A 27,924-nucleotide genomic window follows, 5' to 3' on the forward strand; every position below is an offset into this window, starting at 1 on the left:
CTGCCCCGGGTCTCCGCCGCGCATTCTTCGCGGAAGCCGCTCCAGCACCTTTGACCGGGACGTGAGAGCTGCACCTCCGGCTCGGGCAGCATGGCTGAGAAGCGGCATACAGGGGACGCCGAAGCCCGGCGGCTCCCGGACTCCTTCAGGGGTGAGCCCCGCGCCGTCGCCCACCCCCCCCAACCCTTCCCTCAGGAACTAGCCGCAGCCTGCGTGTCCCAGGCTCGTCTCCGTCGCTTTTAAGCCAAGCGGCCGCTGCTTTAAGCTTCGGTGACGCTGAGAATAGTGAACCCTGCTCCGCGGGCTGGGGGTCAGATTTAGGGATGTTAGGGTGCAGAGTGCACAGCGGCTTGCCTGGCACACGGGGGACGCACCCACTGCAGGGCACGTTTCCAGTACCAAAGCCATAGCGGGGGCTCGCGTGCTCCAGCGGTTGCCAGACGCCAGGCCCTGTGCCATCGCTTCGCGTTCATTATCTCGTGGCGTGCATGCGGGCAAGGAGATGCTTAAGCGACTCGCGACCAGTGAGCAGTGGAGCGGGGGCGCAAACCTGCATCCCACACCCAGGACCCCCAGTCTTCCTGTCGCGCGACTCCCCTTTCCTTCCCACCCGTCCCCCTCCAGCCAGCCTTTGCCCACCCCCATCCACGGAACTGGAAAGAACCCCTGCTCCCCCGGCCCCACCCATGGCCAATTTCATATTAAGAAGCTAGACAGACCTGTGAGGTTTTGCCCCCGCCCCTCACATACAGTAGGCTATTATTTGTGGAAGAAAAGAAGAAAGTCTCTTTTCGGCATTCTTCTCCTCTCTTCCCAGCTTCACTTTCTGCCCTATCCTGCCTCCTCTTTACTCCCTTTGTTCTAGGGATCTCGCCTTCGGGGCTTTTGTTTCTCGCCAGGAATTCCTTTAAGAACTCCCACCCTACCGAGGCCTTCCCTGTCTTGATGGCAGAAACCTTGAGTGGCTCAATGCTGTTCCTCTGGAAAGGGACTAGTACCCTTGGGAGGGCTATCATCTTGAACCTTTATTGGCTAACCTCTTGGGGTGGGGGTGGGGTTCCAATAGAGAGAGGTGACAGTCCTCCCCGGGGTGCTGATTCCCTCCCAGGGGCTCTTAGTGATCCAAAGGAATTATTTCTAAGGATGGAATTTCAGATGGGCTGACATAGAGAACGACATTTTAAGTGAGCTGGGTGGGCTTTTCCAGCACCCCACAAAAAAACATGATAATGGACTTAATGATTCTGATTAGCTGTAAAGCCAGCTTTGTCCACCCATTTCCTTTGCCCAGCGATTGTTCCCAGGGGCATCAAAAGAATTATCCCTCACTTTTCTCTGCTAAGCACATTGGAGATTTACCTTCCCAAATCAGTAGTGTAATAGGAAGGATGTATTTGAAGAAACTGATACTCAAAAGAGGTTGAATTACTTCAGAGTCACCCAGTTTATAAGTAATGGAGCCATATTTTAAATTGGGGTTTGACTGACTCTAAAACTTGCAGTCCCCCTCTTTCATAGTTGGTTGTCTTATCCTAGGTGGGAAGGTGGGTGGAATACTTTCCTCTGTGCCCTGACCTTCTGGTGGGAGACAGAGGGACTATGAGAACAGTATTAGCAGTTTGGTGAAAGCAGTGGGAAATCTGTAGACATTCTTTGGGAATGCACATGATCTTTATACTTAATATCCCTTTAGTTGTTTTTTCATGGTCACAGACCAGTTTTCACTCCTAAGTTCTTTTTCTTGGTTCTATGATTAACATTTTTTAGACAGAATTTATTTTTCCGAATCCAGTGAAAACTGTGTGCTCCTCAGAAAATTATACATACAAACAAAATTTTGCTTAGTCTAGGTTCCCCCCCCCCCTTTTTTAAAAATATAAACCTTCAAGATCCAACACGGGTAGGAAAGCCATTACTAGAATTTATTAAATAGAATTTATTGAGTGCTTGCCATGGGTCAAGCACAGCCTAAGTGCTTTACAAACATGATCTAATTGCAGTCTTCTAATAGCTCCACAAGGAAAACATTATCCACCATTTTACAGCAAGGAAACCGGGGCTCAGAGTAGAAAAATCACACGTGTGTGCCTCAGAGCTAGGTTGCAAACCTGGGCTATGTGATTTTCCATTTTCCCTATCCTAGAGCTACCTCCAAAATGTATACCCAAGAGAGGACCTTCTCAGGCATCAGTACTTCACTGAAGGTGAGAGACAACAAAGAAAGCGCAAAGGAACCTAGCTTCAGTCCAGACCTCTTGAATAAGACATCTCCAGAAGGCTGCTTCTGAGGGAAGCGGTGGAATATAAAAGCCCAAACTCTGTCCTTTTATGACTTTGCTGACAATTAGTCTTAGGAGTATATAAACATGACCAAACCTAGGGCAAGACTACTTTTTCTTGAAGCCAGTGCATTCACTTTGTAATGAAATAATGCAGGTGGATTACAAAAAAAAAAAAAAAAGTATTATTATAATTAAGAGACATGTCAACAGAATATATTCCTTTGGGAGAATGCCTGAAAATAAGCAGAATCAAGGGACTGATTTGTTTATTTCAGTTGTTACAGCTGATCAGATTGGGGAGAAATTTGTAACTTCTTTAATAATTAATCTGAGTTAAACCATCAATGGTCATAAATTAACTCAAACCAATGACCAAGTCTAGTTGCTAGTAAAGCTGGCATATATATATTTATATTATTTATATATATTTATATTATTTATTTAAATGTATATTCATATATTTATATATATTTGATTAAGATGGTTCCTTATTACATGTTCTTATTACAAATAGACTGTTTGGGTTTATATTATCTTGATAAAGGAATTACAGTTGTCATGATAATATAAAGTGTGGAAGGAAAAAGGTTAGAGATTACAGTCAGTGGAGAAAAAGTATGTGTCAATTCTCCTTTCTCCATTCTTTTTGAATCTTTGTCTATACTCTGGGACTGGTAAAGAAACTTAAACCCCAGGCATTTCAGCTGACACTTCAGTAGATTAGCCTCTGAAGATGCAAACAATAAAAGTATCTGTCGTAAAGTATCAGACAATAATTATACCAACTTTGTCCAGCTGTGAACACACTTATGGTAAGATGGTATAGTGTAATGAAACGAGAGTGGAATTTAGAATTCAAGGATCTGAATTGGAATCTCAATACCATCACTTACTACCTGGGCCACCTTGGGTAATTCTCTGTCTCCCGAGTCAATTCCTCCTCTCCATCCTGGGCATAATCTTACCCACGGTAACTGTCTCCCAAGGTTTCAAGAATCAAGTGAAAAAATTTATGTGAATGTACTTTTGAAACATTAAAATGTCAACTATTGAGATAATTTGTTAATGGGGAAAACAAAGAATGAAGTTAACAATGACTATTCAGAAAACCTAGTAATTATGCAGGGAATTTAAATTTATGGGCAAAAAGTTGTATGAAAGATGGTCCAAGATGGTTTAGAACTTTATTGTCCTGCTCAAATGTAGTCTGTTTCTCCTCTAGAGATAGAGTCCCCAGGCAGATTGTTGGTCTTGCTATTTTCTCAGCAGTGTTAGGTCCCGGAAGGCAATTCACTTACTAAAAAGTTTATGTCTATAAACTGTATCAATGTGATCTTTAAGTTGTAATAAAAATAACACTGCTATATATTGAACACTTCCTGAGTGTCAAGTACTTCTCATTGGTTTTTATATGAGATAAGTATTGTTCTTTTCCCTCATTTTACTATTGAGAAAAGTTAGTGGTAGAATTGGAATCTGATCCCAGAACCCTGAGCTCTTAGTCACTGCTTAGCTTCTTGACCTCAGTTGAAGAACTGTGCTTCTGTCTGCACCACCCCCCAACCTTTTTTTTTTTTAAAGTAAGTTTGATGCCCAATGTGGAGCTTGAATTCATGACCCTGAGATCAGAGTTGCATGTTCCACCGACCGAGCCAGCCAGGCGCCCCCAATTTTTAGATAAAGTGATGTTGCCCTCCAAAGACTTTTATGAGAAAATTAATTGTAGATACTTTTAAGATGTCCAAGTAAAGGAGCTGGGTGGGGAAAAAAAAAAAAAAAACAATGGAAGAGGTAGGAGGGTTTTCTTCTCTTAATAGGGTCTGGTCTAAATTTAATTAACTTAATAACATTATGAAATTGTTTTTTCTCCAATTTTTCTGGATATAACCGTTTCTATCTTTCCAGCTATGGGCGATATTCAGCCCATACATATTCATTCTGACAGCTGCTTTAGGACAGAGGATGTTTCTCAACTGTATTCAACAACTACTTACTTGGCAGATGGTTTTTCAGTACCTGTTATGCTCTAGATGTCTACCGTATTAGCTCATCTACTCCTCACATTTAACCCTCTCAGGAGGTACTCCTATTAGCCCTATTTTGAAATGAGGAGACTAAAGCAAAGAGAATTCAGAAACTTTGACAAGATCATACAGATAATAAATGACAGAGCCAGCTTTGGAGCCATCATGCTTTGTTGTTTTAAGAAGCTCAAAATCTATGAGGAAGACGGACCTTGAATAGGATAATTACAAGTATGATAAATGTTTTTTAGACAGGGTAAAGTGCTTTAGGTGATTTGGAGAGGGGGGCCTATTTAAGACTCAGGGGGTTCAAATTTAAAATTACTGGTGACACCCTCACCTCTTTTTCCTCCTGTTTTATGGCTAGAACAGTCGAATGAAGGAAAGCTTCAGAAAATCCCCAAGATACTTGGGAAAGAAAATATTTACACTTATTTAATTTCCTTACTCTTTTCGAGCTAGGCAAAGGACTCCCTTTATTTCAACTTGCATTGGAAATCTTTCTTAAAAGGGTTTGTCTGTTCCCTTTTTCTAATATCTCATGGTAAACACATTTTATGATTCAGATCCCATAATGCTTCACCAGTATTGGTTCTTTTGATCCAGTATTTGTAGGCAGAGATGGTTTATAATAGAGAGGAAAAAGTACCACCTCCAGCCATAGTTCTTAACTTGATACCATCTGGCCTTTAGCCACTCCAGCCCAGACACTAATTTCTTCCCTAGAGGTTTAAGGATAAGGGCATTCGAAGAACTATAAACCATGCCTAATTAAAATATTCATTTGAAAGATGGGTTATAGTGTGTGCTTGTCTGCTTTGAAAGCCTCTGCCCAAATGAATGCAAGTTGTAATCTCCAACTAAATACCAACATTTTTTTCAACATACATTTATTGAGCCCCTACTGTGTGCTAAGCTCTGCCCCTCTCTCACTCCACCTGGTGTTATTTTTCTCCCTGTAGTGTGCTGCCTCATTTTTGTTTCTTCACTTTTTTTTAAAGATTTTATTTATTTATTTATTTGAGAGAGAGAATGAGAGAGAGAGAGAGAGAGAGAGCATGAGAGGGGGAGGGTCAGAGGGAGAAGCAGACTCCCTGCTCAGCAGGGAGCCCGGATGTGGGACTCGATCCCGGGACTCCAGGATCATGACCTGAGCCGAAGGCAGTCGCTCAACCGACTGAGCCACCCAGGCGCCCCTCCATTTCACTTCTTTTCCTTTTCTTCTGTTGTTTCCTTCCCTTCCTTCCATCTTTTTTTAAATTTATTTTTCTTTTTTCTTTTTTTTTAAAGATTTTATTTATTTATTTGAGTGAGAGAGAGCACGAGTGGGGCAGGGAGGGGCAGAGGGAGAGGGAGAATATAATCAGAAATATTACATCCTGAATATTTATACCTTTCAAAGAATTAAAAAATTGCCAAGACCTTTCATTTTGACCTACTGTTGCCCCTTAAAAAGTGCTGTTAGGACCTTGCTGTCAGCATGTTTTTGAGACCAGATTCCTTAGCCCTCTTATCTCTCCCCACCCAGACAGCACTGTTCTTGGCAATGCACGAAGACGTGAAGTGCTTCACTCGCGTTCTGGGAAAGGGGAGAGAAAAGATTGCCCTTAAATGTTGCTGTTCAGGCATTGCAACAATCCTTGGGCTCATCTTTTTCTTTTTGTGTGTATTAATGCAAACGAGTCTTGAGTTAGATTTTCAGACACTGTGTGAGACCTTTCTGGCCTTTCCCTGAAGAGGAAATCTAGTCTTTGAACATTAGAACAAAATCTCAACGATAAATGGAATTTATTATTGTACATGATTTCCAGCAGTGCCAAGTTCAGTGCACCTTTTAGTAAATCAGCTGATACTGTATCATTAACAACATGTAGTGCTCTGAAATCATGCCTGTGTTATCCTCTTGAAAAGATGATTTTACTGCTCTCTTGGAAGCTAACCCAACAAAAATTACCATACAAGTTGTTGTTGTTTTCATTTGTTTCGTGGTTTTGTTTGTTTTCTTCTGTCTCAGCTCAGAAAGTCATTTGCTTTATTACTCTGGGACTGCAGGAAGAATATTTCATACCCACTTTACAGATTTTTGTGAATATTGGAAAGATGGTATGTAAGGAATCCAGTTGTGGCTGCCATGTGATAGACATTCAATAAATGGCTATTATTAGTCATAATTAAAGATACCTCCAGAATGAGAAATTTAAGAATTACACAATTTCATCTTTTCAGCAAAATTAGATTACACAATAAAAATGCATGGAAATTTTGCTAAGCATATATGCGATGCAGCAGAGTTTGAGAAAATTGGACATAACCTAAATGTTCATTAGGTCCATGGAATAATGGGATATTATTCAACCTTTAGTAATAAAGAATATGTAGTGACATGAAAAGATGTTCACAATATAGAGGGGAAGCAGATTCAAAGTTATTATGTATACCATTATTTCATTTTTTAAAAAAAGCAGGATAGGAAAGGTTTAGAGGACATGTAGCAAGGCAGAAAAATCGTTGCCATCTAGAGATAATGAAAGTATAGATAATTTTTCTTTTTTAATTTCTTTAGCTATAATTTCTAATTTTTATAGAGACAGTACTTTGCTTTTAAAATAAGAGAAAAGAAGCAATGGTTTTTAAAATTTATGTCAGTTCCCTGGAGATAAGCCCAATTTGAATATTGAGTTAAACAGTGTTGATTGTATAAACTTACATCCATTTTCAAAACCTTGCTTTGGTTAGTTAAAAATTTAATGCAGTTTTCAGAAGAGTTGGTAGTAAAAGAAAAAAATTAACCGTGGCCAAGTAGTATTTACAACCAACTGTCATGGGATCACTAATCTTTAGGAGTTTTCCTACCCAGCAATATCAACCAGTATATCTCAGGAATGCTGATTGCTCATTATTTGTCTTTTACCTCATACAGCTGGTAGGGAGGATCCAATCTTCAAGGTAATGAATTAGAAACTTGAATGGAATGAATTTCATGAAATCGGGGGGAGTAACAGAGAATTTCTCTTCTTTCGCCCATAAATGGTAGAGGACGAAGGGTTCACTAAGAGCCTGGTGAGGTTGAAGCCTCACCTCTCTGAGGAATGTGATTTGTGTACCTTTAGGAGCTATAATAACCAGATGGGGAAGAATTTGAAGGCTTGAGAATGGGATAGTTTAGGCACCAGAATAATATGAAATGGTGCCATCCCCACTGTATGCACTGATTACTTCTAGCTGAGCATTTGAGATGTGAAAGACCAAGCCCAGTTTTTAGGATCTCCGCTTCATTTCTTGTTGCTCCTCATTTGTAATCCCATGGGTTCATGTGGGGCTTTCCAAAACACAACGTCACCACGGAAACTGAGTGCATGCACACATATGCACAGGTACACATGAGAAAAGACTGGACTGGAATAGGAAGAAGAATAGGAAAGGAGAATAGGAAACATCGCTGCCCTCAGAGAGTTTATAGTCTAATACGGTCAGGACCCAGAGCTATGAACTTTGCCTGGAAATAGGCGGCTTGGGGCAGTATTTTAGAAGGCACCAAATGCTGTCGGAGAAGTATTTGTGGCCAGTCTGTTCCTTGTTTGGAATCCAGTTCACTTTGGAAGCCTAGACCTGAGCCTGGCCACCAGCCTTGAGACTGTTTTGCTATAAATAGGCACAGCTGGAATTAAGAGGCCTTCCTCTGTAGGACTATCAGATTTCATTCTCGGAACTCCTACCATGCTTTCCCGGTTTGGATACTGTCTTGAGAAAGTGCTCCAAACACGAAAACTTCCTTCATGAGGATTTTTTAATTCAGAGACAAAGGACCGAAGGAGTGAATTGACTTAGGACATGGGCTCTGGGGTAGGATGACCTGTGTTTGAATCCCAGGTCCTCCTCCATCATGTGGTCTTGGGAAAGCTTTGTGGCTTCAGTTACCTCATTTGTAAAATGGAATTAAAAATACTTGGGGCGCCTGGGTGGCTGAGTCATTAAGCCTCTGCCTTCAGCTCAGGTCATGATCCCGGGGTCCTGGGATTGAGTCCCCCATCAGGCTCCCTGCTCAGCAGGGAGTCTGCTTCTCCCTCTCCCTCTGCCTCTCACCCTGCTTGTGTTCTCTCTCCCTTTCTCTCTCTCAAATAAATAAAATCTTTAAAAAAAAATACTTCACAGGCTTTGTGAAGAATGAAGGAGATACACATGTCAAGTAATTGAACACAGTGCTTACAACATACTGTCAACAAGTGGGTGCTGTGATCATGATCATCAGTCGTGATGATGACTGACGGAGCCTTCTGCGCAGGCAGCACTGGGTCCCTGCTTGGAATATCCTCTCAGTAAATATGTCGACAACCCCACAAACCGTAACTTACAAACCTCCGGGAGATTAACTTAGAGCCCTTTTAGTCAAGTATGCATAGGACGTTTACCTCATGCTGTGACACAGTGTGAAAATCACAAAGTTATCTGTAACATTTCTGGTCTTGCATCCTGCGTTTCAGAGCACTTGACCTGGATGCCACTTTGTGTCGCTCTCCCATGCTCTCCGCCTCAACTCTGCTTATTTCTTGGCCTTCTGTGGATTCAAAGGCCTGCCTCACTGCCATCTTTGCCCTTCTGAGCCCTAACCACTGCCTGGCCTGCCTCCCCTCCCCCGCCCCTTGCCAATCTCCCTCTCATTACCAAGACAGTTCCTGGAAATACTGCAGAAGCTTTCTGTGGTCCATAAGAAAAGTGATAGTGTCCCTTGGCCTTCTTGGTCCCTCCACCCTCCTCAGAGAGGAAAAACAAACTAAAAGTGAGGAAGTCACTGGATACCGAAAGTGGAAAACACAAGCCAGGAAGTGAAGGGGGTTTCCCAGGATGGTAGGAAAGGGTGGTCCCCGGACCAGCTGCTCACACCACCTAAGAGAGCAAGTCCAGACGCCCCTCCAAGAGACGCTCTTTTAGAAGAGGAAATTGGTAGAACACCTGACCCTCGTGAGAGGAAATTTAGACCATTGATGAGAGGTTTGAGGTTGAATCAATATGGGAAAAAAGCAAGACATTGGAGGAAAAACAAAGTTGTATGGGATGGAAAAACGAATTTGACATCCCTAACCTGGCTTAGCTTTGAATGGCATTTACATATTCATGAAGTGGAAAATTTGATAATGACCTAACCAAAATGATGATATAATTAGAAGGATGGGTATATTTATGGGGTGGGGGAGAAGCTAAATCCTCTTCCATAGTGGAGAGTCAATAAGTAATGCTCAAAGGCGAGAAAGCAACAAGGAACAAAACCAGTATATTATTTAGAAACAGGGAAGGATAGACCAAAATACTCAGCCAACAGAGCAGTTGCCTTTGAAGAAAGGAAAACTGGAAGAGGTGAACAGGGGACTGCTCTCTTTTTATACTGATCTTGGAGAACTTTGGGACTTTTTAAACTTTGTGCAAGTATAACTGATAAAAAATTAAAACAGAAAAAGCACAGATGCAGGGCGCCTGGGTGGCTGTTGATTAAGCATCTGTCTTCAGCTCGGGTCATGATCTCAGGGTCCTGGGACTGAGCCCTGCGGCAGGCCCGCTCCCTCCCTCTGGCCCCGCTTGTGCACTCTCTCTCAAATAAATACAAAGGCTAAAAAAGGTGAGAATCATAGAGGGAAGAAAAATAATTAACAGATTTTATTTATAAAAATTGTGTGGTTTGGAAGAATATTCATCATCTCTGGATTGAATAATTTCCCCCTTTTTATACTCTTCTGAAATTCTTGCAGCGGGGCGTGTATCCTTCCTAGTAAGAAAAAGAGCGATTTCATGTTGCAGGAAAGGAAGCAATTAGAAAGTGAGAGGAAAACTATGTACAAAGATGTTTATGATACATTGTTAATAATCCTAAGAAATCAGAAAAACAGCATGTCTAATCATCCAGGAAAGGGTAATAAATTATGGTGCACATGCCCAGTGAAATAGCGTGCAGTTCACCTTTAGTTAAGCTATTCCCTCAGCTTAAATGCTCTTTACCTTCCTTCCCCACCCTTTTGGTATCTTCCTTGACCATTCCAGACGCACCTCTGACAGCCACCCCCGTCACCTACCCACCCTACCCCACTGCCATCTCTGTCCCAGATGTGTAAGTTAACCCTATTCTGCATTTCTAAAATGCTCTATGGTCTATGTCGAGACACTTACCACCTAATGTTATAATTATCTGTCTGTCTTGTCCACTGAACTTGAACCTTCCTGATAGCTAGGATTGCGTCTTACTCACTTTTACCACTTCAGTGCAGAGCACAAGGCATAATAAATATTAGGTGCCTAATACATGTTTGCAGGATAAAAAATAATGTGGGAAATCCTGGTCATGTTAAGTAGATGAGAAAAATAGCACCTGTACTTCAGGGTTGTTACAAGGATTAGATGGGAAAATCCAGGTAAAACGATGGTAGAATGCCAAGCATTGGTGTGTTCAGTGAACAGAGGATAAACATGGTGGGGGTATACTAACAACAATGACAAGAGTTGTATATTTTTTGTTTTCACAGATAGCCCCAGTACAGGCCTTGGGCCTTGTGGCTGGGTTTTGGTGGCTGTCTCGTTCTTGTTCACGGTTATAACTTTCCCCATATCGATATGGATGTGCATAAAGGTAAAGAATACGTCACTTCCATCTGCAAAGGGGTCAGCCCCTCACCACAAAAGCATGCATTGTGTGTATGTGTGTGGAAAAGGGAGAGAGAGAGAGAGAGACCTACTGGCCTGAATTCTTTTTCCTTCATCTCTCCCTTGGAAAATTCCCTCTAGTCACCTACTGTAATGGAATTTGGGGACTTCCTTTCAGCCATGGTCCAGGCAGTCCTTCTCAGAGGTTAGAGTAAGGACCCCCATCTGAAATCTTCTGAGATCAAGGATGTGGGGTGGTCCTGTCCACACTGAGGTTTGGCTCCTGGCTCCATTGTTCACTGTGTGACCTTTGCCACGTTTCCTTCCTGTAAAATGGGAGGAAGTGACAACACGCACTTCATAGGGCCGTTGCGAGGTTAAATGATGTATCTAAACATACTTATCCCAATGCCTGGCATATGGCAAGGGCCCCGCAGTTGCTGGTTATTTTTTCCATAAAGTTATTAACACTTCGATAAATAACTATCATTTACATATTCCCAAGAAGGTAAAATATGCTCCAAGAATTTTCAGATAAGTTTATTATTATAATTTAAGGAATTGGGAGACAAACCATGGGGAATTTAGTTGTTTGTTATTGTTGTTTTGATTTTTTTCTGTATTAACAATGCATGAGTAACTGAATGATTCTGTTAACAGCTGAGGAGTAAAGGATTTGCTCCTATATACTACCCTATACTTCCCAAATTGTATGCAGTGAGTATCTATTACTTTTATAATCAGATAAAAAAATAGTAAATACGTATTGTGCTTGGTAATTAAACATTGGACATGTGATTTATAGATACTGTTTGGATTTTATTTTATTCTTTTTAAGTTTTATGTGTTTAAAGAATCTCTACATCCAACATGGGGCTCGAACTCATGACCCCGAGGTCAAGAGTCAACATGCCCTTAAGACTGGGCCAGGCAGGTGCCCTGAGACTGTTCGGACTTTAGAGCAAAAGCAACATGGAGGCATCTAACCTGTTTAGAGCAGAATATATATTTAAGAAGCTGTCTGTAAATATCTGGCATATGTAGATATTTGTATTCTTCATGTTCAATTATTATTTGTGTTTTTAATCTAGATCATAAAAGAATATGAAAGAGCCATCATCTTTAGATTGGGTCGCATTTTACAAGGAGGAGCAAAAGGACCTGGTCAGTACTAGAATTCTGGGTGGGTGGCCTGGAGACTGAAATTCTTCCTCTTGTTGATGTGAATTCCCTTATGTGGGTCCCTTCTGTGTTGACTTGGGAAAGAATGCCTGTAACAGAAGCTGTGTAACAATAGCGGTGGTGCTGGCCAGTCTTGCTACGGTCACCCTTTCCTTCCCTGGCTCCCCTCCCCTTCCCATCCCCGCTGATAAGATTATTTTAGGCCAAGAATAGCCACAGCCGTGGAAGTTGGAGTATGAGAATTTCTACTCGCTGAAGGCTTTCTAGATCTTGTTCTCTGTGCCTTATTTTTGGCCAACTTCCCTTAAGCCCCTACTGTGTTCCAGGCTCTGGGAACTCAAGGGAGACTAGACTATAGCTCCTGCCCTCAAGGAGCTTGCCGTCTAGTAGACGCCAAAAAGGAAGCGGTTACAATCCCACGTGCTAAGTACTATGACCGAGTCATTGCAGCTAGCTGTGGAAACCTGGAGATAGGTGATGGACCCTGAGTGGGAGGGTGAGACCAGGCTTTGGAGGTGACATCTTGGCCGAGTCTTGAGGCATGGAGAGGTATTGGCCAGAGGGGCGGTGTTCCCAGCAGAAACACAACATGTGCAGAGCCATGTCGAGGGGAGTATGGCGGCCCAGGGGCCTGCAGGTCGCTCAGCCCAGCGAGAGCACGGAGCTCGAGGAGAGGGGAGTGGCCGAAGAGGGGCGTTGGGGCAGGTCATGCAGGACCTTGTGTGGCACATTAAGGGGTCCGTAGGTCAGGAAAGATTGTTGGGCTTGCGGCTGAGAAAGTGGGTCAAAGGAGAGACCCTGGAAGGCCTAGAAAGACGTGGGAAGGATTGTGTTGGCCTAAGTGAAAACCAGACAGCCAGTGGCAGTGGACTCAGGAGATGACATCCTGGGCCTCGGAGGCAGCAGTTAGGTGGGGGGCGCCAGCAAGAGGACGGCGTTCCTGGCGGCGGGCTCGTGCACCGAGGTGAACTGGCTTCTTTCTGTGGGCTACGTTGAGAATTAGAGTGAACGGACGAGGTGCCGGTTTCTCTCCCTAGTGTTCTGTGTTTCTTTGTTGCAGGTTTGTTTTTTATTCTGCCCTGCACTGACAGCTTCATCAAGGTGGACATGAGAACCATTTCATTTGACATTCCTCCTCAGGAGGTAAGGTGACGGTCTTTTGCCCTCAGTAACAGATGTCACGTGTGAAAGTAGCTGGCCATGAGAGCAGCACAGAATATGGTGGTGGTGAGGGCACGGGTGTAGAGCCTGTCTGCTGTCACCATTTTCTAGCTGTGTGACTTTGAGCAGGTTCCTTAACCTCTCTGTGCCTTAGTTTCCTCATCTGTAAAATTAGAGGTTATAATAGTAGGACCTACTTTTTTTTTTTTTTTGAGAGAGAGAGAGAGAGAGAGCACAAGCCAGAGGTGGGGGAAGGCCAAGGGAGAAGCAGACTCCCCACAGAGCAGGGAACCCGATGCGGGACTCAATCCCAGGACCCTAAGATCATGACCTGAGCTGGAGGCAGACGCTTAACCGACTGAGCCACCCAGGTGCCCCAGTAGGACTTAACTTTAGAAGGTTCTTGTGAGGACTGAGACGTTATGTGTAAAGTGCTTAGAATAGTGGCTGATAAACAGTAAGTGCTACATCCGTGCTTATTATTACCAAGCATAGCGTAACGTTAGCATTATCATATTTGTCATCCTTTTGACTGCCACATTTCTCTGCTATGGGTTTCTGATAGAAAATCCAGCTTAGTACAATATTCTTAAGGTTCCTGTTTGTATTCTAGATAAAGAATTAGGAGCTGCTCATTTGACATTTTAGATAAAGCATACAATGTTTTTAATAGTAATTTTTTTTTTAAGATTTTATTTATTTATTTGACAGAGAGAGAGAGAGACAGTGAGAGAGGGAACACAAGCAGGGGGAGTGGGAGAGGGAGAAGCAGGCTTCCCGCTGAGCAGGGAGCCCGATGTGGGACTCGATCCCAGGACCCTGGGATCATGACCTGAGCCGAAGGCAGACGCTTAACGACTGAGCCACCCAGGCGCCCCTATAGTAGTAATTTCTCCATGCTCTTTCAAACAACTTTGCAAGGAATGTCACAGTTGAAACTCGCTGCAGGATCCGTAACTGCGGAAGGGCAGAGGGATCCCAGCAGACCAGAGTGGCAGAGCCAAGAGCGACGGTCTGCTCTGTGGGTTCCTCACCGAGGGCTTTTCCCACAGCTCCATGCTAAATGCACCCGACGTTCACTCCGTCACAGCCCGGGACAGTGAGGGCCATCCTGGGCCGCATGTCCGGGGAGGGATCATCACTATCGCCGAGGCAGATAGAAAGCCTGGAAACAGGATGAAGGGAGGGACAGAAGAATCGTGTCAAGTGTTTCCTGGCCAGAGACCAGGTGCACAGCAGGGTGGTGGAGCCTGGCCGCACTGGTTGCCTTCTCTTGTCCCCGAATCCAGGAACCAGCATAGGAACCTCCTTGCTGGTGCCAATCCAAGCAGTGGGCGATGAGGTCAGACTTTATCATCCACATGCACGTAGGGACACCAGGAATTGCTTTTACCCACGAGAACAGGGCTAAGAGGCGTGCTGTATTCTCTGCATGTTTTCCCATCTTTCAGAGAAGATTGAGCCTCGGAAGGAGCCCCTCGCAGGGTAGCTGGGAGTCCTGATATCCTCGATAAAGGTGGCGGACATCTGGCAGGCTTGCCGTAAGCCGCTCCTTCCGGCTGCTCTCTCCTCTGCCCTGGGCCTCTGACTCGCAGCGGAATGGCACTTGGCGAGCAGTCCTTTCTGCGACCCCCTGTGAACATAATATGAAGGAAGAGAAATACTCCGCCAACGATGAACAGTAGCAGCTGTCGAAACCTCTGGCTGTGGCAGTCACAGGGGCAAGAGACTGTTTAGAAAGGATACACATTTTCCTATCACATCATGGGAAATAATTCATTTTCACACAAAGGTGGTGATACGTTACTAGAAGTATTTTTAGATTATCAGAAAAAAAGATAACTGCTTTCCTGCCTGACAGGGACTAAACTGCTATGGAACACCATTGTCATTACTACCTGCCATTTACATAGCCCTTTACACTTTGAAAAGAGCCTCCTCGTTCTACCGAATCTTCAACTTCAAAGCAATTGGCAAACCATTTGCATAGAATTGGGCAGCATTATTAGCCCCATCTCACAGGTGAAGACTCTGTAGGTCAAGCAGGTTAAGAGCCTCACTAGAGATCACCGAGGGAGGTACAGGTGTCCTGACCCTCCCTCCCATGCTCTGCCTCAATCACTGTATTCCTAGGATCATGTTTCAGTTCATCTCTCGGTTATTCACTACCTGCTATGTATCTAACACTCCACCACTGCTAGAGATAACAAAGACAAACTGCCCTCAAGAAATGCATGGCCCAGTAGAGAAGCAATGAGGCCAACCAGCAACAGAGTCACTGCAGTTAGGTGCCGAGGGAAAAGTGGTTAACCCTGCCTGGTTAGGAAAGTTTCACAGAGGAAAAGACGCTTGAGCTGTGTCTTGGATGAGTAATCGTGTGCCAGTCTGCTGGTGTGAGGAAGAGGAGGGGCGGGGACACCTGCACGAATGCCTGGTACACGGAACATGGTGCTCGGGGGACCTACACCTTGTCCTGTGCAGTGTGTGTGCGGGAGGGAGAGCAGGAAGGAGTGAGGCCAAAGGGCCAGCGGTCAGAGGACCTGTCAGCCAAACTAAGGAGCCGCCCTGAAGGGGGGAGGGAGGAAGAAGCATTGACTCATCGTGTCCTGGAAAGCAGGACATGACCTGACCTCACCCTGTAACAACAGTCCCCATTCCCTTTTTGTTCGACTTCACTGTACTGCCTTAGAGAGTTCACCAAGCCCAGGCTCTGCCACAGTGCCGTGCCATTTCGTGCATTTTGTTCCCTGCCTCGCATACTCTCCCACCACCCTCGGGAAATTATTTCTTCCTTCAAGACGTAGTTCAAGTATCACCCCTGCCCCCGACAACTGCCCCTCCTTTGTCCCATCAAGGCTCCCTTGATTCCCCACCCTCTTTGAAAGTGCCTACTATGGAGTGGTGTCTCAAAATTTGTTGAATGATTGAAGGAATTAATGAATAAGTGAATGTATTTTATTAAAATTCTAAAGCATCATTAGCTTTCGGATGCTTTGTTGTCTTAGTCCATTCGGGCGGATATAACCAAATCCCATACACTGGGTGGCTCATAAATGACTGAAATATATTGCTCACCGTCCTAGAAGCTAGAATCCAAGGTCAGGGGACCAGCAGACTCAGAGCCTGTATGAGGGGCTGCTTTCTTGTCCATAGACGACCATGAGGGTTCAACCCTCATGACCTAATCACATCCCAAAGGCCCCACCTCCTAATGCCATCACATGGGGGGTTAGGGTTCAGTGTCTGAATTTGGAGGGCACACATTTAGTCAATAGCACTTACTAAAGAAAATCAGCCGATGTCTTAAGATGTTCCATAGAATAACACTGCTTACACTTATATTAAAGAAGGAGTTGGTTGGCAGGTGTAAAATGGCTTTCTTTCTATTACAGATCCTCACCAAGGATTCGGTGACCATCAGTGTGGATGGCGTGGTCTATTACCGCGTTCAGAATGCTACCCTGGCCGTGGCGAATATCACCAACGCCGACTCGGCAACCCGTCTTTTGGCACAAACGACTCTGAGGAACGTCCTGGGCACCAAGAACCTTTCCCAGATCCTCTCCGACAGAGAAGAGATTGCACACAACATGCAGGTGAGGCTGTGAGTTCCCAGAAATTCAAAGATGAAGTCAAGCGTTAGTGGTTGGTTGACAACTTGACTAATTCCAACTGGTGGGGGATCACTGGCCGGCCTTTTTCTCTTCACAGAAAGGTTTTCTCAAACTCTATGGAAGGGAATATTTTTCACACAAATAGCTCATGGGTTAACAGCTCAGATGCATGAATTGTATTTTTATTCCCTTCAGTGTAAGGTTTTTTTTTTTTTTCCCCCAGAATTAGCATTAACCTTTTTTCTTTAGCGTAATAATTCCGAGGCCATTCTGCAAGACCGTGTGGGTGTCGTTAAAGCTCTGTTCTCTGCACGAGTCCCATGACTTTCCTTGTAACTCATATGCGTCCCAAGCTTTCTAGAGTAATAGATTATGAATTAAACCTGACTTGTTCAAAGAAGATAAAGGACTAAAATCCAAGATCTTGTTATTTGTATAAACATCATCGTGTGTCAAATCTGTGACCTTAGCTGATGCGCACAACCACCGTAGGAAACAAAGGAAGGTTTCGTTCCTCCCATTGTAAAGGGACGAAGTTGAAGCAGGAAGAAGCGCTGTGGCTTCCATGGAGTCACATTAGATCAGGAGCCAGCTGACCACCTGCTTTTATTAGTGACGTGGGACTGGGATACAGCCATCCCTGTGGCTTTTGACCCACATCGGCCCGGTTAAATAGTTGCAAGAGAGACTGAAAACAATCACTGTCTGGCCCTTTGAGGAAAAGTTTGCCAACCCCTGCATGAGCTTCTTAGTAATGGAACCAGGATCAGCTCCCCGGGGCCTCGGCCCCTGCGGAAGATAACTAGCCTCTCTCCCGGCTCTCCCCCAGCGCCCTGTCCGCTCCCAGCCCAGGGGTCTGCCGTCGGCCTCTGGGCTGGGCTGAGCATTCTTCGCTGGCCTTCTCTCTTCCGAACAGTGTACCCTGGATGATGCCACCGATGACTGGGGAATAAAGGTGGAGCGCGTGGAAATTAAGGACGTGAAGCTGCCTGTGCAGCTGCAGAGAGCTATGGCTGCAGAGGCAGAAGCATCCCGGGAGGCCCGTGCCAAGGTAGCCTTGCTGTCTTGTCTTGTCTTTTTTTTCTTTTTTCTTTTCTCTTCTCTTTCTTTTTCTTTTTCTTTCTTTCCATAGTTTGTTTTTCCTATTGGGTTTTTTTCTTCATTACAAAACAGTAAAACATTGTCGTTATAAAAATGGACGTAATCCTAAAGCGTTGAGTCAAGTTGAAAGCCTCCCTGTAGCTTCCAGCCACATCCCCCTCAGCTTAGTGATATACTGGGGCTCTACCTGATGAGGGTGTTAGACAGCTGGCTTGTTTGTTTTACGAAAGTAGGGTCGAGTACCATACCTATTGTTCTCTACCTTGCTCGTTTCACTGAACAACATCCTGTGAGCACAGCGGTGCGTGCAGAGCCACCTCATTCTTCTGTGACTGCGTGTCCCACACTCATGTTCCTGGTCCACCACTGAGCACAAATTAACAGTTCTGACTTCAGAGCAGCTGGGCAGTCCCGTCAGTGTGCTTACCATTCATTCCTTCCCTATTTTATTTCTTTCAAAGATTTTATTATTTTTTTTTTTCCTGAGTCATCTCTACACCCAGTGTGGGGCTCGAACTCACAACCCCAAGATCAAGAGTCGCACACTTTACCGACCGAGCCAGCCAGGCCCCCCTCCTTCACTATCTTTGTCTTCTCTTTCATTCTCTCTTTTCTCAGGATCTTCTTCCTCTCTGTCCTCTTAACTTCTTCTCACTCCTCTTTCTCTGATGTCTGCTTTTTCCCCTCTTTCTGCCTACCTCTGGAGCCCACATGGATGCATGCCGCCTAGGTGGGGTATCGAGGAAATATCTATTAATCTAACCCAGGAAAGAGGATTTCTGGAGCTAATACCTAAGAACACAGGGATATCTCGCCAAAACCAAGGTTGGGAAGCAGACTCAAGTCTCCAGAGTTGGAGCCAGGGACCGCAGTGCAGTCAAGACTGAAGGGAGCTAATCATTCCATCTCCTGGGCCCCACCTCATTGCTGACAGCTTGAGGGCAGAGCGTCTGACTCTCAAGTTTACACGCCTCCCCAGTTGAACACTAAAGGGGACAGACCAGCCTTGATTCCAAATTCACAGCAGAGAGATTTTCTTTGGTCAAAATTTAGTCAAAAGGACAAAGCCAGATATTAATAAGGTCCCACAGCCCCTTGTGCGTATATGAATGGGTGGAGGAAGAGAGTCAGTTCGCATCAGAGGGGTTGCTGTGGACTTGACAGATCTCCTAAGACTCAAGGAGCAAACCAGTTTGTTGTTTTGTTGGAAAATAGTAGTAGCTGGAGATAATTGGCTAAGTGCCGAACCCTAACCTTCTAGTAGGAAGCCCTTTAAGCTGCAAATCAGGCACTATAATTTCTTAGCCAGCACCAAATGGAATAGTAGCTCCTTTGACACACTATGCTCAGAATTTTCTACTAACCAGAATTGTTAGGTTTTTCTAGCGTGATAATTAATGCTTATGAGGACAACCTGGTAATACTACAGAACCCTCACGTGCTCTCTCTCTCTCAAAGTCATCACAGTTAGAAAACTAAGTGGTATTTCTGGTAACATTAAATATGACCTGCTATAATCTAATGAGTATTTTGAAAATTAGGAATTGCTTTTACCTAGAATATGTCATTAACCAACAGCCCCGTTTCCAAGCCATATCGAATGGAACTTATCATACATGGATGATTTAGAATGTCAGAGCCTGAAAAGTCCTTAGAGATTACCTTCAGAAGGTGACAAATAACCTGGCCCAGATGCTGCCCCTCCCCCCTCCTATTCCCCTGCTGGTAATTAACCACAGCACTGTTTTCCACTGAGTCTAAGCTTTGACCTCAGAATCCTCCTATTGCCCTCCAGGTAACAAGCCCCAACTGCTTGGAATTGGCTCTAAAAATGAAACTTATTTGCCATCCCACTATTCTGATGAAAACGGAAGCCCAGAAAATTTATGTGATTTCCTCAAGGCCACAGAGCTGATGAGTGGCCGTAGAAATTAAAAATTAGAATTCCCCTCTGCTCCTCACTGCCTCCTCTGGACTTCCCGTGATGGATAGAGCCTCTTTGCAGGTGTTCTCACCAGCTAGGAAAGAGAATCCCTGATAACAATGGGAAGAGATAGAGGAAGCCGGTTAGAATGCTGAATTACTGTGATCCCACTTGGATGAGACCGTAGGGACCATCTAGAATATTCTCGTGGACCTGGGCAGTGACTGTTTTTAAAATTAGGGTGAACACATAGAATCCCAAGGAGTCTCTCCCTTCCGTAAAATATAGCAGCCCTGCAACCACCATAAGGCCAAAAATTCAAAATCATATATTCAGGTTCTCATGGAAAATAGGGAGTCTGTTTCCTCAATACATAAATTGTGAACGAAAAGGGTAGGAGAGCCTCTAGACTAAGAGACTTCAGAGAGAAATTCCTCAAGTTAATTAGCCATCAGGGAAATGCAAATTCAGATCACAAGCAGATGCCACACTAGATATCCACCAGAATGGGTCTAAAAAAAGAAAGAAAGAAAAGGGAAGAAAGAAAGAAAAGGGAAAGAACCGGGTGTGGGTGAGGGAGGACCTGGTGCTCTTATTTTGTTAATGAGACTGTAAATTTGGTGCCTCCGCTTTGGAACACCATCTGGTGGCAGCCCGTGTCCAACAGAAAGGCCTGTACCAGAGTGTTCACAACAGGTTATATTACCCCAAACTGGAAACTGCCCGCATGTCCCTTGCGGTTGAACGGATAAAGTATGCTTTATTCACACGAAGGAGCACCATGCAATGAAGAGAATGAACGTCCAAGTGCTCCCAAACATGGTTTGAGAGAAAGGAGCCGGGCACAAAAGAGGACAGATTCTCCTGCAAGCTTGACAGCACGTTAGCCGAACCTCTTTCTCAAGTGCTTAGACCAGCTCTTAATGGCTTGAGATGTAATACCTTTTCTGCTTGCATCCTTCCTGATTTCCTTTCTCATAACTCTCAAAAGAAGGCCTGGCATGTGCTTTCAGGCTCATATTCCCGGGCCTAGTTATCTATTAATTGGGAGAGTGGAGTGCAGAAACGCAGATGCCCTTTCTCTGCCCTTCTCAGACCAGCCCGCCTGGGCTCTGGAAGAGACAACAGTACCAACCTCACATACCTGAAAATGCCCGACTCGCAAGTGATGGTCTGTTGAGACGAAGTGTTGATCAACATGGGGCTGCTGGGCGTTTGGCAGAGGCCCCACGCCCCACAGGTAGTTGGCTCTGCTTTCTGAGCTCCCATTCACGGCATCTATGGGGCCTGTGTTTAGGCAGAGCCAGAGGTACTGCACCCACGTCTTTGCCAGCCTGCCCAGAGCAGCTTTTCCCTTAACAACATGGCGTGCGTAGCCTGGTGGGTCCGGCTGCCCAGCCAAGAGACTGTGCATTGACTGGCAATGGGAGATGAGATAGCCTTGCCGTTGGTCCTTGTCCAGACCAGGAAAAAGAAAAAAAGTGCCTTATCGGCCGAGATGACACGGAAAAAGCTAGAGCCTGCTGTTCTCGGGGCAGGAGCCTGTTTTTGCATTCTGTATGTACAGTGCCTGCTTTAGGGCACAGGTACGTGAGTCACTTTGAGTGTACCTGGTTCTTGCCCCTTCTCACAGACCTACATAGGACATCCTGATAAATTAAGGTTTTTATCCTCTAAACTGAGTGCCTTCTCTTGGTAATACCATATCCGATAACCCCCATCTCACCTAATGGGACGACCCAGGCAACTGAAACCTAGAAACCTGGGCCCCTGCCTCTGTTCCTCTCCCTCCCTGTACCCAGTCAGCCTCCATACTGCTGACTTTCCTCCCGAATAGCCCCCCAGCCCGTTCCTCCCTCCATCCCCACTACCGGCGAATCACCCCGGTCACTCTGAGGCTGTCGCACTGGCCCTTGTCCATCTCTCCTCATCCGTCCTCAGGCATCCGTCAGTGTGTCTTCTCCAGCTAGGTCTGGTGAGGTTCCTGCTGGAAACCTCAGCAGCTTCCCACTGCCGACAGGCTGCAGACCAAGCATCCCTGCCTCCGCTTGGCCTTACGCCATATTCCTTCCCACTTACATTTTTTGGGAATACACCAGCTTTTTTTTATACCTCGGTGCCTTTCCATGTGTGCTGCCTGAAGTATTCTTCTTCATCTTTGTCCAAACAGCAAAGCTTTCGTTCTGTCCTGTTCAACTTCTCTATCTCACCAGCCCACCTTCTGCAAAAACTGCTTTCTTCTGAGGGCTGGCACTGTGCCTTGTATCCATCTCTGTCCACATTTGTCACGCTGGAATGAAGTGGTCTGTTTCCATGTCTGTGTCCCCTGCTTGACCAGTTGCTGAAGGAGGCGAGGAGGTCCACTCTTACCCCTAGCTCCTGCACAGGGCTTGACCCCTAGGCCCCAACATTAACGATGTAAGGAGTTGTAACTCCACTGGTCCTAAGACCACTGCTTCTGATTTTGACTCTCACGGGAGTATTATGAACCATGAATATTTTGAGATCCATGTGAAAATCACCTAGTGGAACTGCACGATTAAGCTGGAGGATCCTGGTATCTTCACCCCTCTTCTCCGATGATGATTAAGTAAAAGGAACTGCCTTGATTCGGCTTCCGAATCTTGTACACATTAAGGCATAGGTGGATCCAAAAAATCGGGTCTTGACTTCCCACTTGCCTTCCTATACAACGGCCTCCATTTATACTCTCCACACCTACTACGGCTTTTCTGTCTTCCTAACAAAGGCCCAAGGAGGCAGGTACTGTCCCATTTTAAGAATAAGAAACCGGAGCTCAGAATGTTAAGTAACCCCCTTGAGGACACTCAGCTGGTAAGGGTTTAGGTTCGAGATTTGAGCTCAAGCCTGTCTCGCTCCAGAGCCTCCCCACCACCCCAGGGCTGTTCAAACTTTTATGCTCATGTAACCTCTCAAAGAATTTAGAAAAACTGTATGTTCCCATCACACATTTTAAATAGACCTGTAAAAATTTTCATTTGAATTGATACACTTGGTTGGGCATATAATCCCCGGCATGTTTTAAATACTGACATTTTACACTAAACCTGTGAACATCATTCTTTTAAATGTGTCCCGTGGAATTCAACTAACATAATGACTCCATCATCTATTTAAAATATGTCAATAAGTTTTTCATAGTCGAGCATGTTTCACTGTCCCTTTTTTTCCTTGAACTTATATTTCCACTCCATCTCCTCCATGGATTTCTTTTCCTAATACAATATATTTTGTCATGAATTATTTTATTACTCTACTGCAACACATTTAGTATCGAAGTTAAAATTAATTTTTTAAAAATTTCCCTTGACTATAAGCAAGGCATTTAAATGTTTCAGAATTTCTCCTCAATAATTTTTTTTTTACTAGAAATGCTTCTCTTAACAAGATGAAGAATTCATATCTTCGTAGTTGGCTATTACTTATTGCCAAAAGATTAAACATCAATTCTAGTCTTAACTTTTTCATTTTAATAGATATAAGGAGTCAGAACTTTTGTTTACATAAATAAGTGGGTAGAAATGCAAGTTTTGTTTAAAGTCACGCCATGCAATTCTTTGCACTGCCTCTGAATTTATGTGCTAAAAAAAGCATACAGCGATCTTCATCAAAAAATATATATTTTTTAGGGGCGCCTGAGTGGCTCAGTTGGTTAAGCGACTGCCTTCGGCTCAGGTCATGATCCTGGAGTCCCGGGATCGAGTCCCGCATCGGGCTCCCCGCTCAGTGGGGAGTCTGCTTCTCCCTCGGACCCTCCCCCCTCTCATGCTCTCTCTCTCTATCTCATTCTCTCTCTCTCTCAAATAAATAAAGTCTTTAAAATATATATATTTTAAAGACTTTATTTATTTATTTGAGAGAGAGAGAGAGAGAGAGAGAGCACAAGCAGAGGGAGCTGTAGAGTGAGAGGGAGAAGCAGACTCCCCGCTGGGTGGGGAGCCTGACGTGGGGCTCGATCCCAGGACCCCACGATCACGACCCAAGCCAAAGGCAGACGCTCAACTGACTGAGCCACCCAGGCGCCGCTCAAAAAATATTTTTAATGACCATCAGCTTTTATTTATTTATTTACTTACTTACTTTTTATTTATTTTTTTGTGACCATCAGCTTTTAGTTCTGGAAAGGTCTCTTTCCTTTCTTAACAGTCAAAGAACCGGAAATCCATTTGACTTGCAAAAGGATTCGTATCCAGTCGTTAGGCACTCTCTCAACCCCTACACAGTATTTTGAACTGTCCCTTTGCCCGGTCCCCTGAAGCGTGTGAGAAAGATCAGAGTAAAAGAGGATATCTTGACCTAAGGCACGAACTCAGGCAAATCAGATGGAGGAAAAAGGAGAAATGGAAACTGGGTAACTGGAAATCGACTTCTTTTTTTAAAATTTTTTTTTAAAGATTTTACTTATTTATTTGAGAGAGAGAGAATGAGACAGAGAGCACAAGAGGGGGGAGGATGAAAGGGAGAAGCAGACTCTCCGCTGAGCAGGGAGCACGATGCAGGGCTCGATCCCAGGGACTCCAGGATCATGACCTGAGCCCAAGGCAGACGCTCAACTGACTGAGCCACCCAGGCGCCCCTGGAAACCGATTTCTTAAAACCATTTTGGCTCGGCCCTGGAAGGTTTAATGTACATACCCGGCTTTGAAGACAGCTGCCTTTTTCTCCGTTTTGACCACTTGCTGGTCCTGTCCTGTAGGTCATTGCAGCCGAGGGAGAAATGAACGCATCCAGGGCTCTGAAAGAAGCCTCTATGGTCATCACCGAATCCCCGGCAGCCCTTCAGCTGCGGTACCTCCAGACGCTGACCACCATCGCAGCTGAGAAAAACTCCACGATCGTCTTCCCCCTGCCCATAGACATGTTGCAAGGCATCGTGGGGGCAAAACAGTGAGCCGCAGAGGCCAACGCAGAGATGCGCCCATCCCTTCCAGGGTAGAGCGGGGACCAAATCAGCCCTCAACCTGTAAGGAGAGAGGAGGGTGGGACCTCGACTAAATATTCCTTCCTCTCCTTTTCCATATGTTGACTGCAAGGTTCTTAGAATGTGTAGTGATCCTAGCAACAGATAAAGATTGTTAGCTTGTAAATACTGAGAAAGAGAAGGGGTGTGGGGAGGGGACTACTGATTTATAGAAGATAATTTCTTACTCTTTAAAATATTTAAAAGTTCATATATTTAGATCATTATGTAATAGGTTAAATCCGCCTTCTTTTGACTTTTCACTGGGTCGTTCTGCACCCTCTATCTGCAGCCAGGCCAAAGGCAAGAAAATAGGTTTTAACCACCACTTGACACCCTGGCTGGACAAATGCTTTGCAGAAAGCAGAGACCTTAGGCTACGACCAGCCTCTCTGGGCCATACGTGCCTTACTCCTGGGGAATCTTAAGGAAACATCCTTGCCATCTGTTTACTTTCTAATCCCAGGCCATGTTTCAAAATAATCCTCTCTGGGAGGAGGCATTTTCTTGCCTGTACCGGCCAACACTGGAGGAAATGGTCAAGATCAGTGAGAAAGATGATCTTAACCCTTGAATGACTTGTAAATCCACCGTCACAAAAATCCTTTAAGAATAATATGTTTCTTTTTTTCCTCGAAACTTCTTTGAGCCTCTCTACGACCAAATGATTCCCCTGTGGTATTTCAAACCAGCTAAATACTTGTCACAAAAGTGCTTTTTCGGGCGCCTGGGTGGCTCAGTTGTTAAGCGACTGCCTTCGGCTCAGGTCATGATCCTGGAGTCCCGGGATCGAGTCCCGCATCGGGCTCCCTGCTCGGCAGGGAGTCTGCTTCTCCCTCTGACCCTCTTCCCTCTCGTGCTCTCTATCTCTCATTCTCTCTCTCTCAAATAAATAAATAAAATCTTTAAAAAAAAACAAAAGTGCTTTTTTTCTCACTTTTGCCTATTTTCATATATCAGGTTCTCAATAGTTTGATTTTTTAAGTGACACTTTCTCTAAGTTCTATAAACAACTGTTTATATACCCATTCGAATAGCTTAAGGACTAATACTTCTTTAAAAAATGTCTTCAGAAAGCCATTCTCTTTTACTGTCTGCACGCTATTAACTCTTGTACACTGTGAAATATTTTGGTTATCAGTCCCGTTCATTAAATACTGTAAGGAATTCACAGTATATTGGGCACATAATAACCAATGAGCTTGGCAAGACACTGTCAAACTTAGGATATACATACGGATCTCGGTCTTTCTTCTGTTTGCAGAATCATCTTTTTCTGTCACTAATTTCAATGCCTAAAGAGGAAGTGGTCAGCCCCTCTGAACCACAGTTGCTTATTTTGCAGTAATAGGAAGCGCTTTGAGTTTTGCAAATGCTCTTGAATCTGGGCAACCTGGCGTTCTTCCTGTTGGTCCGAAACCTGGCTGGGAGACATCCCTCCTTGAGGAACTCAAGTTACTCATTTTAAATAATGCTTGTATCTCTTTGGTGAGGTGGCGACCCATAAGGACCAGGAAACCACCCCTTATCCTGGCTGAAAAATCTCTTCTCAGCTTAGAGTAACCAAGCATCTGCTCCTGGAGTTTCCCTGTTTACAGATAACCAGTCTTCACCTCTCTGCCTTGTGGATTCATAGCCCAGTAGGGTGGGATTAAATTGCTTGAGAGGGAGGAAGCATAAAGGGGTCTAGGTGTGTTGGTGCAAGAGGTTTTTCCCCCCATGGCCTCCCTTTCTAATGCTTTACATAATAAAAGTGTGCACTTGTACTCATTTTCCTTTGGGTGAGAGTCTGTTTCTGCCAGCATTTAGTGTCTGTGGACTTCATTTTTCAGACAGTGGCCCGGGAGAAGCCTCCCATCCTGGGCTGGCTGCGTTGGCTTCTTCATGTGCTCTTTATGGGCAAAGAGGAGAGCTTACAATCGTCCATCTGTCGTCTTTCTTGTCCTAGGCTCCCTCTGCTGCACCTGCCCACCATATTTTCCCTGGGGCGTTTGAGATCCATGGATGCCCTGAATGCGTCGCTAGTTTAATTTCCCTTTGCTTTAATACAAACAGGACAGGAACTCCTTCTGTCACCCAGTGGTCTGTCACATCCCCTATGCCTTGCACACTGCCTGGCCCCCAAGTACCCAACAATACCTAAGGTCGGACACAGGCCCAAGGTCAGACACAGGATCCAAGCCCAGGCCGGCCTCTTCGGCTCCTGTCATGGCCACCACGTGATGTACACGTTGTAGATGACCGAACACAAGGTCACTTTTTTGAGGGCAAAAATTGTTAGGAAGAGAAACTATGTGATTGATGTGATAGTGTTCTCAATTCACCATTTTGCCTTTGAGAGAGAGATAATAGGAAGTCCGAGTGAGTGACTCCGTAGCCTCAGGCAGCATCCTCTCTCTGAGCACTGTGGAGCTCTGTCAAAGACCACAGCCACCAATAAACTGAAACTGGCCAATAAACCAACTTGAATGGCAGTAGAGGAAATGAATTCCAGGGCAGGTCTACTTGCAATTCGTCCTCCCACAAGTTTTTAGGATGTGAGCTGGCTCGTCTAGACAGGCCTCCGCCTGCCTCTTACGGAAGGTTCTAGAAGCCCCAGGTGAAAATGCTGCTTTTGTTCCAGAATTCTGCATTTGTCAAGTTGATCACTTTGTGAAAGTAACCCTTTGGGGTGAGGCAGGAGTTACGAGAGCAGGTCCAAATCCCTTCGCATACTAGTTGGGGTTCCCCTGGGCCCTGCCCACCTCTCAGATGGGAGGCCCTGCCCTCCCCGGCTGCTCCGGCCTTACGGGCTGTCCCTGAGCGTACTGTTCTCCCTCATCACTCCCTCTGTACTTGCTGCACAGTCTGCCTGAAAAGCAAGGGCCCCACCCCGTGACTCACCTGGAAAATTCCTTCTCCGCTCCCCTTGTCACCTCTGCGACGAATCAGAATCTCTGGAGGTAGGGCCCCTGGGGCATCTCTGCTTTTAAAAAGTTCCCTGGGCGAGCTGAGTGAGCAGCAGCTCTGGAAATGGCAGTGTAAACAC

General features: G+C 44.9%; 1 protein-coding gene across 1 annotated transcript; it reads left to right on the forward strand.

Moving 5' to 3' along the window:
- On the forward strand, positions 1–26,667 carry STOM (stomatin). Its single transcript, XM_027614836.2, has 7 exons — positions 1–151; positions 10,816–10,919; positions 12,025–12,097; positions 13,176–13,258; positions 16,669–16,872; positions 17,807–17,941; positions 24,633–26,667. Exons 1-7 carry the CDS (start codon positions 91–93, stop codon positions 24,825–24,827), a joined length of 855 nt encoding a protein of 284 aa, XP_027470637.1. The 5' UTR covers positions 1–90; the 3' UTR covers positions 24,828–26,667.
- Positions 26,668–27,924: the final 1,257 nt, after the last annotated feature.

The sequence above is a fragment of the Zalophus californianus genome, chromosome 13 (genome assembly GCF_009762305.2).
Source record: "Zalophus californianus isolate mZalCal1 chromosome 13, mZalCal1.pri.v2, whole genome shotgun sequence".
NCBI classification, from domain to species: domain Eukaryota; kingdom Metazoa; phylum Chordata; class Mammalia; order Carnivora; family Otariidae; genus Zalophus; species Zalophus californianus.